The following is a 12825-nucleotide window of genomic DNA, read 5'->3' on the forward strand; positions in this document are numbered from 1 at the left end:
AAAATCTTTTTTATTCTTCAAACAATTACAATCCCTTCCGTCAAAGAGATTTTAAGTATTTTTACCTCGGAACACTTGTTTACCAGAAAGCATTTTTCCTCCGTCAATAATACTAACAATCCTGGTGTTTTGTATGATGTCATTCGTTCTGTGTTAAATGTGTAGGACTGTTGTCCTGTACAGGAATCAACTGCAGTAGAGTTCCTGGAATTCTTCATGGACAAGGTTACAACTCTGTGATTGGCTGTGCCTGTAGCAACTGTGCAGGGATTTTGCCAATTCCCCCAGCAGATCTAGCTAAACTGGTGGTTAAACACAGAAGTTATCTGGAAAATGGTTTGCATCTGCTTACGAAGTGTTTTTAATTGTGGCACCACTTCTTCTGGCCATAATCAACACTAGTTCGGCTTCTGGTGCTGTGCAGAATGACTAGAAAATGGATCTTCCACCAACTCTTAAAGAAACCTGGGCTATGTGCATCTTCAACAGTTAACTTTAGGCCAATTTCTAAGCTCCCTTCTTTAAAACAGGTGACGGAAAGATCTGTATGTGGTCAGCTGTTGGCATTTTTAATGAACATTAAAGAAATCTTTCAGTCTGGTTTTAAACCACTCCATAGTACTGAGACAGCTTTGCTGAAGGTCATAAATGACTTTCTTCTGGCAACTGATGGTGGTAGGTATGTGCTGCTTATGCTATTGGATCTCACTGCTGCCTTTGATGGACCATGAAATGTTACTTCATTGTCTAGAGCACACGTGTCACACACAAGGCCCGTGGGCCAGATGTGGCCCGCCACATCATTTAATGCGGCCCGCGAGAGATTCAAGAGTTTCAAAATAAGTCTATGCTGTTTCAAAGCATACGTTGACTATAAACTACATTTCCCATAATGCATGGCGATTGTGTTACCAGTGCAGTGACTCGCCACCTGCTCGCCACTAGGTCACAGTGTATCCATTTCCATGTTTATTTAATGCAACAAGTGAAAATAACTGTCCACACATCATCCCAAAATGTCCAGGAAGACAAAAATTGATGCAGAAGGAAAAGTGTTTCAACAAAGATGGAACATGTTGATGCTTCAAGCAGAAAAGCTGGTATGTCTTTACAGTCATTAGCGTCCATGCTACTAGCGTCAGCATCTGCAGTGTTACCTCCTCTGCCTCGGACAAACTGAAAACGCTCCTCTTACTCAGCACCGAGTTAACTCAGCAATTAGCCAACTTTGAAGCCCAGAAATGGATTTTACCAGCTCAGTAATCTGTTTGCTGCTGACACAGAAAGTGCATAGACCAACTTCCAGACCGAGATGATTTAACTCCAGTTTAGCGACACGCTCAAGTCACATGACTCTGTGGCTGCTGCGGCTTTTATCCCCCTCCCTGACACAACTGCGTGGTCCAGATGCTCTCCATGTCCAGCAGCACAAACCTGTGTGAGCAACTGTTTCTCACTGATGAACTCCTTCCTCAGCTCAGAGCCCAACCCCACAGGTGCAGGTCTGGCTGGAACAGGTGAGCATCACAGGAAATCAGAGTGGAGAAAACTGGGTTTGAGTTATGTTGGTTTTATTAACCTTTTCTGCTCCAAAGCATGAAAGTCAATAGGTGAGATATTGTATTTTCATTTAAGAGAATTACTATTTATTATTTATGTTGTTGGCCTGTGAAAAAAAATTTCACCTACTTTTAAATAGGAAGGATTACAGATAGAAGAATAGAATAGAAATAAAATAGAAAATCCCATAAAAAATATTGAGTTTGGCGAGCGACTTCATCCGTTTTTCATTTTGGCCCAGCGTGAATTTGAGTTCGACACCCCTGCTCTAGAGCATTACATAGCAACTTCTGGCCCAGCTTTGATCTGGTTTTGGTCTTATCACTCAAACAGAATGGTGCGTATATGTGTTATATGCCATGTAACCACTAGAAATGGTCCAGATTTTTCACATAACTGGAAAATGTGCAAAACGAATCTAGATGGTAAGTAGAAATGGTACAGGCTATAAACAACAGCATGTGACTGTAACATTAAATCGTGTTTAAAATGAGCTAACTAGTGGCTTGGTTGGGCTGCTGCTCTGAGAAAAATGCCCCCCTGGCAGACAACAGCGCGCTCATTGTTCTTGTGGCTTAAATTAATCAATTATTAATTTGATCGGTTACATTACACGACCATGATGTTGTTGCTGTGTTGTCGGGTGCAACACATGATCGCCAGGGGGAAAAAAGGTAGAAAACGGGTTAACGTTTCACCATCATGCTGCTTGGAGACAAAACTACAGAGACCAAGTGTTAGACATAAAGTCTGGTTGGCTCGCGTGGATGGCAGCTGTAAGGTGACCAAGCATCACCTTCAGGTGTATGCCACTCTGGATGAGAGCGTGTTCTCTGCTTTTTCATTCTACTAAGTTACAGATGATATACATAGTTTCTTTCATTCAACTGCAACATGCCTACTGACACACACATAGGCTACACACACATACCGGTAGGCACTGACAACGCTACTTCTTCCGCTACACTTCTTCTATGGAATCGCAATTTTGATTGTTTTACTAGAAAAAGCAGCAAATGAAACATTTACCTCGCATCTGGATGTTTACATCTGCTCACACCACAAACAAGATAGTTGAAAATGTCCGTTATGCAGAACTGCAGCGGTAACAAGTTGTCGTTCTAGTCTTGGATCTCTTACATGGATCCAAACCGTTAATGATGCTGATATTGACCACATACCGGTCCCTGACGTCTCTATTTAACGTATCCTTGTATATTTAGCACCCTTTTTGGGATTTTAACATGTTGCTTATTGCTTTTTTTTTTTCGCAAATCTTCGTCTTCTCTGCGATATACTGTTTGTTTTCACAGTTTGTTTACATGTTTGTTTACACTACTGAGGCTATCAACATGTCCGCAACATCCCAGAATGCAACTCGTAATCACGTGTGATCCCAAGCCCTATGAAAACAGCTAAGGTGTGTGTGTGTGTGTGTGTGTGTGTGTGTGTGTGTGTGTGTGTGTGTGTGTGTGTGTGTGTGTGTGTGTGTGTGTTGCCATGTGGTTTTTAATATCCCTATTTCATCAGTCACTCCCTATAAAAATTGCCTGGAGGTGCCACAGCCTGAAAATGAATTAATTACATTTAATTAGCAATTTTACTAATCAACAATGTTAACATCAGAATACGACATTAACTTTAACATTCAAGTTATTCCTGTAAGCTTTAAAATGCCAAACACTTTCCCAATCTTCCGTTTTTCCAGTCTAACCATGGATGCCTTTTTTTTAATTCCCTCGCCTGTGTCAGAAGTAACGAGCAACAAGTAAGGGCTTGCAGGCTACCAACATGGCAGCTACGTCGGTGATGATGACACAATCCCGAGCCCTATTCTGCATGGAAATTTTCCAGTCTGGAGATGTTCTGCCCTTATAATTGCCCTCTGTATCAGTTACCTCCCTCTCAGTTATTGGCTTTGTCTTGATTGGTAAAGATCCTCAGTCATCCAAGTTATGGTATTCCTAGATTTGAAATAAAACAACTGGTCTGCTTTGGTCCTTTGAACCTTGAAAACATTGTGGTTCTCATCTGAGAGGCTTTGTCTGGTCTAACTGGAATGTGCAGACAGTCTAGTTTCAATACTGCACTTCTCGCCCCACATAAGGAGTCGTTGATCTGGTCGGCCATATTGTGTTTGGCTGTGAAGTGTTGGGACCAGATAAAGGAGGGTGTAATTACAAGTGACCTAAACACCACTTAACACACATGTGAATACCTCTCATTCACACATGTAAAAACCTCTCATACACACATGTGAAAATCTCTCATTCACACATGTGAAAACCTCTCATACACAAATGTGAACACCTCTCATTCACACATGTGAAAACCTCTCATACACACATGTGAAAATCTCTCATTCACCCATGTGAATACCTCTCATACACAAATGTGAAAATCTCTCATTCACACATGTGAAAACCTCTCATACATAAATGTGAACACCTCTCATTCACACATGTGAAAACCTCTCATACACACATGTGAAAATCTCTCATTCACACATGTGAAAACCTCTCATACACAAATGTGAACACCTCTCATTCACACATGTGAAAACCTCTCATACACACATGTGAAAATCTCTCATTCACACATGTGAAAACCTCTCATACACAAATGTGAACACCTCTCATTCACACATGTGAAAACCTCTCATACACACATGTGAAAATCTCTCATTCACACATGTGAATACCTCTCATTCACACATGTGAATACCTCTCATATACAAATGTGAGTACATCTCATACACAAACGTGAAAACCTCTCATACACACATGTGAATACCTCTCATACACACATGTGAAAACCTCTCAAACACACACGTGAAAGCCTCGCATACACACGTGTGAATACCTCTCATTCACAAATGTGAATACCTCTCATACACACATGTGAATACCTCTCATTCACACATGTGAAAACCTCTCATACACACATGTGAATACCTCTCATTCACACATGTGAAAACCTCTCATACACACATGTGAATACCTCTCATACACAAACGTGAAAACCTCTCATACACAAATGTGAAAACCTCTCAAACACACATGTGAAAGCCTCGCATACACACATGTGAATACCTCTCATTCACAAATGTGAATACCTCTCATACACACATGTGAAAACCTTTCATACACACATGTGAATACCTCTCATACACACATGTGAAAACCTTGCATACACAAATGTGAATACCTCTCATACACACAAGTGAAAACCTCTCATACACACATGTGAATACCTCTCATATACAAATGTGAAAACCTTTCACACACACATGTGAATACCTCTCATACACACATGTGAATATTTCTCATACAAAAATGTGAAAAGCTCTTATACTCACATGTAAATACCTCTCATACACACATGTGAATACCTCTCATACACACATTTGAATATTTCTCATACAAAATGTGAAAAGCTCTCATACACACATTTGAATACCTCTCATACACACATGTGAATATTTCTCATACACAAATGTGAATACCTCTCATATACAAATGTGAAAACCTCTCATACACACATGTGAAAAACCTCATTTACACACATACAAAAACCAATGAGTTTTTATATGTTAACAGGTCCTGGTTTAAAAGATTACTTGACATACTGATTCTTTACCAGCCCACACTGTCTATAAACGCATGAAACAAAAGGGAAGAGGCCGCAGCTCTCGGTTCAATCTTATAATTTATTTAGGTGCAAGAAAAAAACTAAAGATTTGACAGAATGTCTTCGTTAGAGTTACGTCAGAGTTGTTGATTATGTCTATAAACTTAGTTGGTTCACTGACAATTTTCTCGCTGCTTCTGGCCAAACCTGCTCTTTTAGACAACCATTAATGAGAAATTTGCCAGAAAATCCAACTGGACTAGAAACCTGCATGCTAGAATGCTGTTGAGGATATTTACATATATTAATATCCAGACATTTCCATGTATATTTCTGTGTTGTAAGAAGCAGAAATGTCTAAAAGACTCGAGCTGCTTTAATATTAGTTTAGCACTGTCATCTACGCTGGGCTCAGACTAGCTGTTTGCTCATCACTCCTGTAGGACATAATCACGGTTTTTCCAAATTGAGTCTTTTTCAGGAAGCCATCTATGAATGTAAATGAAGTATAAATAAATGTAAACCTTTAGTTTGCAGTAGCTTGTTTAACACTATCATTACCACTTTGATAAAGAGGACGGAGCTGGGGAAGTTTGGGCTCTTTTTCATGTTCTTGATGACCGCTGACTCCACCCTCTGGCCCCCACACTCCACCACGAGGCTGGGGGAGGACACAGAGGCCAGCTGGTACGGCTTCATGTTTCTCAGGCCCCAAACGAGTATCTAAAAGCAAAACACACCAGAGGCATTTTTAAATGAGGCAAGAAGTCTTTTGATTATGTACTGTGTGAACTTTGGGCTTCCTGACAAGGTTGCGGAAGGCGCTTTATAAATAAAGCTTTGATTGACTGATTGATTGATTGATTGATTGATTGATTGATTGATTGATTGATTGATTGAAGCTGATTATTACCTCCACAGCAGTGAGCTGAACCACAGGACGGATACCCTGAGGAACCATGTAGAGGTTCTCGGCTCTCTTTGAGGGTAGCAGTGGAAGATCTGTCTGATCCGACTTCAAGGAGAGGAGACATTTTTATTTAAAATAAGAGTGTATAATGCACATAACTATTCATTTTTATGGTAATTTCATTGCAAACCTTTTCTTTAAGAATAAGTTCAGCAGCTACAAGTGCTTCTCCAGCCTTCTTCCCCTTCTGGATGACAGGATGCCACAGCAGTTTGGGCAACTGGCCCATGCCAGATTTCAGCTTCACCAAAGGGGTGCAAACACTGCGGCCAAGCATCTCATCTTTGCCCTGCAATGAGGATCAAATGTTCTTTGTCTGCCATTATTATGAGGAAAAGGCCTTTGTGGACCGTGTTTGGAGGACCCTTCAAATCAACCTCGTCACTTCAATGTGACGTAATCTGCCTTCAAATGTGGCCTTTGAAGGGCGGAATCCCTGAGGGGCGAGGATGGGTGGTTTTTCTTCTGCCTTAGGGGGTCCCGCAGGGTTCGATACTAGAACCCTGTTGTTTTTTATTTATGTCCTGCCACTGGGTGACATTGTGTGGAGGTATGGAATTGGCTTCCATCTTTATGCTGATGTCTGCTAGAGATTGCCCGATCTGTAGATTTATAGATTGTTTGGCTGAAGTCAAAGCATGGATGGCAGAGAACTTTCTGTGTCTAACTGAGAGTAAAAAAGAGGCAGTGTTGTTTGGACCAAATGTTTATGTTTATGTTTATTCATTTAGCAGACCAAATGGTCATTGGGATTCTTCAAAGGTGGACTGTGGTGATTTTAATACCTGAGTGTTTCTGCAATCAATCTTGGTGTGAAGATGGACAATGCTTTCTGCTTTGAAGCTAACATTAGTACTGTGGTATCATCTTCCTTTTATAATTTGAGATTTTGGCTAAAGGGCAGCTATTTGAATTGTATTTGATGGTATTGTAGCTCGCCTGCAGCTTGTTCAAAATGCTGCAGCAAGACTTGTGAAAGGCAAGAGAAACTTTGAACATGTGCCACCATTTCTGGCTGTTCTTCATTGGCTACCTGTCACTTTTAGAATTCTATTAAAGCTTACTTTAATTGTGTTTAAGGCACTGAATGGATTGGCTCCAGCCTTTTAGACATAGTTGTTGCAGCCGTACGGTCCTGCTCGGGCGCTCCGCGCCGTTAACCAGCTGCTGCGTCTGGCTCCGAGATCTTGGCTGAAGCCAAGAGGGAATAGGGCGTTCTCTGTAGGAGGACTGAAACTATAGAAAACACTTCCCTTATCTGTAAGGCCCTCTTCATCAGCAGCAAATTTGTAAAAACAAGGCTGAAGACCTACTTTTATGATCTGACTTTTAACTCTGTGGGTTAGCTTTTGCTTATATTTTACATAAATTTACTCCAATTTTTACTTGTTGGTTTGTAATTGTCCCTGTTGGTTTTATCTGGTTTATTTTGCTATTGTACATCACTTTGGTGGCATGATTCATGCCTGTAAGGTAAAAAAAAAAACTGAATTTGGACACAGCTTTAATCAGCTGTACATGTTCACGTAATGAAGAATTTCTGGAAGTTTCAATAAAATCCATTCAGTAGCTGATGAGATATTTAACTAACAGGCAGATGGGGTTGCTAAGGTTTCTGGAAAAGATCTTGCAGTTTGTAGAGCTCGGGGTTTGATGTCCGCCTTTCAGCTACAGGCAATACATTATTTAAATTGTTTCCTGAAAGAAAAGATGAAAGAAAACATGAAAAAGTACATTTACAAACAGAGGGGAGCCTTTGCAAAGATATACACCACCACACTCGTCTACTGGGTCTCCACGTAGTTTCAAAGATGTTCCTTGTGTGTATTCACTGACAGTTCACCTTCATTGAAGAACAGGTCTACATTAAGCTCAACCTACCACTTGGTCATTGTCATAGAACTCCAGCACCACGCGAGGTGGGCGCTCAGCGATGACCTGGGGGTCTCCATAAATCTCTATGTTGTTGAAAATCAGGGTTTGGTCCCATGTTGGGTTCAGCGTAGCTTTGAGCTTCTCTGTTGTTTTACTGACATGAAGGAAGGAGACGTGCGCGTATGGATCTGTAATATTTAAAAAGCACTTTAAAATTAATATATTTACTAGGAACATCTTGTCATCACTAATTATATTTTTAATTTTTACCAGAAAAGCTATCTTTGTCCATAGAGGTCAGGTTCCTTGCCTGATAGACGTAGACACGGAGGTGGTACATTGATGACTCTACAAAGAGCAAAATAGTTTCAAAAGGAACGAAGCACTGTTTGTTGTGAACAGCCATCCACATTTCCATTTGTGTTGGCTTTGTGTCACTCACTGTCAAAGGAGCAGGACACCGTGGGAGTGTTGGCCCCAAACACCTTGGTGCTATCAGCTTTGGATCCCTTCTCTTTCTCCTCAGTGTCAACACCCTGGAGATCAAAGCAGACAGAAGTCTTTCAACTGAAGTATTACACTCCAAAAAAACAGATACTGCGACTGTGGCCGCACTTGACTCTTGGGTAAATATTTGTAAAGATTTGAAAATATTTGGTGTCTCAGAAAGCGTACAGTCACTTCCTGCTTCCCAGACACCTCTTGACAATCTATTTTTTAAGGAATCTGCTTGACTCTCTTAATTAAAGTAGAATGCTGTTTGTTTCAATTTGGTAACTGTTCTTTGGGCATTCATAAAGCATATGAAACTTGATGGTGCTCAAAAAAAATTATATATATATATATATATATATATATATATATATATGTGTATATTTGATTCGGGTTGAGCTTGCAGGTGTAAGCAGGTGTGGCTTGCTTTTCACCTGTTATTTTCTCAGAACCAGCAGTCTCTCCCTCACCTTTTCATGATTACTAATTTACAGTTAAAGTATAGTCAAAGTCCCATTAGTTGTCACAATGATGTGTGAAATTTGTTCTTCGCATTCAACCCATCCCCTGGGGGAGCGCTGAGCTGCAGACACAGCCGCGCTCAGGAATCATCTGGTGGTTTAACCCTCCCATTCAAACTTCAATCTTCTCAGAAAAAAAGAAGAAAAAATATATAGATAAAAAATCACGAGGCGCTTTACAAGAACAAAAACTTTGAAATATAATTTTTTTATGATTATTAAAAAATATGTTTCAAATTACTAAAAATATAAATTGTGATTTAAAAATGTAAGGAAAGACGAAAATCTGTGGATCGTGGGGAAAGGCGGAATAGGTACAAAGGGCAGAATAAGGAGAGGGTTGTGATGAAGGTCACACCAAAGCTTGAACAAGTGAGTTTTCAGCTGCTTTTTAAAGGAGACCACTGAGTCCACTGATCTCAGGCTCAGGGGGAGAGAGGTCCAGAGTCTGGGGGCCACAGCAGCAAATGATCTGTCTCCTTTGGTCTTTAGCCTGGTGTGCTGCACAACCAGTAGGCTTTGATCACTGGACCTCAGGGACCTGCTGGGGGTGTAGGGACTAAGAAGATCACCAATGTAAGATGGTGCTTGTCCATGTAAGGCCCTATAGACCAGAACCAGGACCTTGAAATGAACCCTGAAGTTGACTGGCAGCCAGTGAAGCTGGAGGAGAAGCGGGGTGATGTGGGTGTGTTTGGAGGACTTGGTCAGCAGCCGAGCACAGGCATTCTGAACCACCTGTAGACGGTTCAGGGAGGTTCTGCTCAGACACGTGAAAAGAGAGTTACAGTAGTCTAAGCGTGAGGAGATGAAGGTGTGGATAACTGTCTCAAGTTCAGAGTGGTACAGAATGGGACTCAGCTTAGCAATGTTCCTGAGATGGAAGACGGAAGAGCAACCAAGAGAACTGACATGAGAATTCAGGGTGAGGGCTGGGTCAAAGGGAGGCACTGGATCCCATTTTTAAAGTCTTTGGTATGACCTGACTCTGGATTTGAGTCATTTCTTTGCAAAAGAAGACTCAATTTTCTTTACTCACCAGTGCCCCTTCCAGCTGAAAGATGGCACATGCTCCGAGATGATTCTCGGGCGCCATCTTCCGTCTCCAGCGCCTGCGTCGAAATGTGTCTGAGGAGCGCTCGTTTCTGTGGAATTTCCAGCCAATCAGAGAGGAGAATTCCCAACCCTCAGGGTCACCCCGATCTCTCCTCTGTGCGTCAAAAATAGCAACTGGTGAACCTTTATATTTACTTAGAAGAATTCAAATTGTAGTGTATAGAAATCACAAAAATCACACCCCTCTTAAGTGGAAGATTGTATTTATCAATGCAGATTTTATTTTAGGACAAAAGAGGAATGTTTGCTGACCTCCAGTGCTGCTCCTCCAGGAAGTGCAGCTCTCTTACGAGGTCGAATGAGCCTCATTCTGCGATGGACGTGGTATACCTTCTCTGCAGGGACCCAGGACCGAGGCTTGTCATCTGGAGGAATGGTCACTCCATATTCCCAGCCTTTAGAGAGAACACACGCACCACACACACACACACACACACACACACACACACACACACACACACACACAGAGAGAGAGAGAGAGAGAGAGAGAGAGAGAGAGAGAGAGAGAGAGAGAGAGAGAGAGAGAGAGAGAGAGAGAGAGAGGATTATTACCAAATTCATCAGTTTAGATTAAAAACATCCCTCCAGCACAACATGTACTTCTGTTTGGAAGGACAGAGCCAAAAGTATAGATGCACCTTGATCATCCACAGCTCTGTTGACATCCACGCTCCAGTCATCCTGCCATGTCCAGCCTGGAGGACAGTCAAACTCCGCAGGATTACGGCTCATCTCTCCATTCTGTGCCACACAGCAAACCATGTTATCTGGATTTCATCTTCCACTCATGTACATCACTACTAAAGGCAAATTAAAGCCATAAATATCTGCTTAATATTCATGCATGAAAGTCCGCGTGTGCATTCCTGTTTGTCAAGAATACTAGATCTAGATTGTGCACTGATGTCATTTGCAGCAGCCCGGTGTGATATTTGCATCTGGGCTCACCACGTCGGTGTACGGCTCAGAGGCGGCCTTCCACTCTCCACCAGGGAAACGGGTGTCATTCTTGAAAACCTCATCCATAAATTCAGTGTGTCCTGCATCCGCCTCCGCTAGCAGCCTGGACCAAATCCACAAAACATTTAACATTTAAATGAAATAAAAATTAAGGCACCATTCAAAACCTATTCAAAGTCCCTTGGATTAGAGGTTTTTTCCTCCGGGTGGTAGCATCACAAAGCAAACGTGCAACATCACTGATTGTAAAATCTTGTGCAGGAACATGAACGTGCACCAGTGCCATGACAGAGATACCAGAGTTTGCCAGATTTGTTTTTATGTGATGAAAATATCTAAGCTGATAAACTTACTTTACCAACTCTACTTATATAAAAGTGAAAATGACCACTTCTCTTTCTATTAAAACTGCTTAACAAAACACGAAAGAAAATGTACTTATCCTATGTCTGAGTATGCACATGTTTTACTTTATCGCCTCATGAACCAGTAGATGGATTTTAAAGGTCAACTTTACTCATATTTTAATACATTTGGAGTGGGTTCTGCTAAGAATTAATACCTCTTAAGTCATACTCTGGGGGTAAAAACACGCGCCTGTTTAAGGATGTAGAATTCAGCTGGAAGAAGTAGCTTCAGACGACAGGATTTGGAGTCTTATTTCCTCATATTTGGATATCTCACCTCTGATTGGCCAACAGCAGCATGACTCTACCACTGACTCCATTTGCTTTGCAAAATTGATGTTTTATCTTCACAAATAACACAAGCCTGGAGGAGTACTGCTGTGTGGTGTTGTTGCTAATGTTACTGGTTAGCTTCTACTAGTGGTGACGTGCGTGTTAAACTCAGAGGGACTAGTCATTTTCAAAAATAGCGAGTAATAAATGGTTTCCTAGTAAATGTGCTCATTAATCAAACTCTAAACTGATGAATTCTGTTTAATTCTAAGACTCAGCTTGATTGAAAATGAGCACCACAGCTAATTAAGTTCAAATTACTTGGTACATTTCTATTGATAAAGGCTTTTATTTTGGTGTTTTAGTAGTCATTCAAAAACACACAAGGATATCTTAAAACTAGCCAAAAGGTGGTCAGCAATATGCGTTTGCCATCACAGTGAGCTCAAAGTAAATGTTTTAATAAGTTGTGATTTATCTCATTGCCAAAACAGGCAAGATTCAGCAGTTACTACTCCAAAGATGAAAATGATCCCCACCTGGAATGCTGGGAAAGCAAGCCAGGAGCAGCGCATGATGGTCTGGTGTGCAGAGACTAACAGGCTTAAGGCGGACAGAAGCAGATTAAGGAGTAAAAAGGAAATTCCAGCTCACTGTAACAGACTGGTACAAGCAGTAAACTCCAGAGCAGTAAAATGTACACAGATGTAGCCCTCAACCTTCAGCCTCAGTTTAGAAGAAAAGACCCCGAATCAGTTGATCAATCCGCGCTAGAACCTCCATTGAATTAATTCATGGTCTAGAACTTTAAAGGGGTTCTAGAATTCTAAACCACAGGTACCACAGTGTTTCCCCTAGGAGTTTTTACAGCTGTGGTGGTGGGGGAAGGGGGGGGGTAACGCCTGAACATCGCACACGATGAAATTATGACACATCTTACCTTTATGTTAATATTGTTTTATTAGACGCATTCACTTTGAACTGCACCAATCCCGCAACTGTTGCATTTAAATAACTAGTA

The 12825-nt window shown here is 41.2% G+C and overlaps 1 protein-coding gene across 3 annotated transcripts in view; it reads right to left on the minus strand.

Moving 5' to 3' along the window:
• Positions 1-12825, minus strand: part of LOC107387538 (myoferlin) — a 48099-nt gene that overhangs the window by 7391 nt on the left and 27883 nt on the right. For all 3 annotated transcript variants that reach the window (XM_054749052.2, XM_054749051.2, XM_054749050.2), the window contains 10 exons: positions 11113-11227; positions 10803-10905; positions 10417-10559; positions 10088-10258; positions 8478-8571; positions 8306-8383; positions 8042-8223; positions 6291-6449; positions 6104-6205; positions 5752-5913 (listed from right to left, as the gene is read on the minus strand). In XM_054749052.2, coding sequence (XP_054605027.1) covers positions 5752-5913; positions 6104-6205; positions 6291-6449; positions 8042-8223; positions 8306-8383; positions 8478-8571; positions 10088-10258; positions 10417-10559; positions 10803-10905; positions 11113-11227 — 1309 coding nt within the window. The remainder of the gene's footprint in view (positions 1-5751; positions 5914-6103; positions 6206-6290; positions 6450-8041; positions 8224-8305; positions 8384-8477; positions 8572-10087; positions 10259-10416; positions 10560-10802; positions 10906-11112; positions 11228-12825) is intronic.

This window comes from Nothobranchius furzeri, chromosome 16 (genome assembly GCF_043380555.1).
Source record: "Nothobranchius furzeri strain GRZ-AD chromosome 16, NfurGRZ-RIMD1, whole genome shotgun sequence".
Classification (NCBI taxonomy): Eukaryota; Metazoa; Chordata; class Actinopteri; order Cyprinodontiformes; family Nothobranchiidae; genus Nothobranchius; species Nothobranchius furzeri.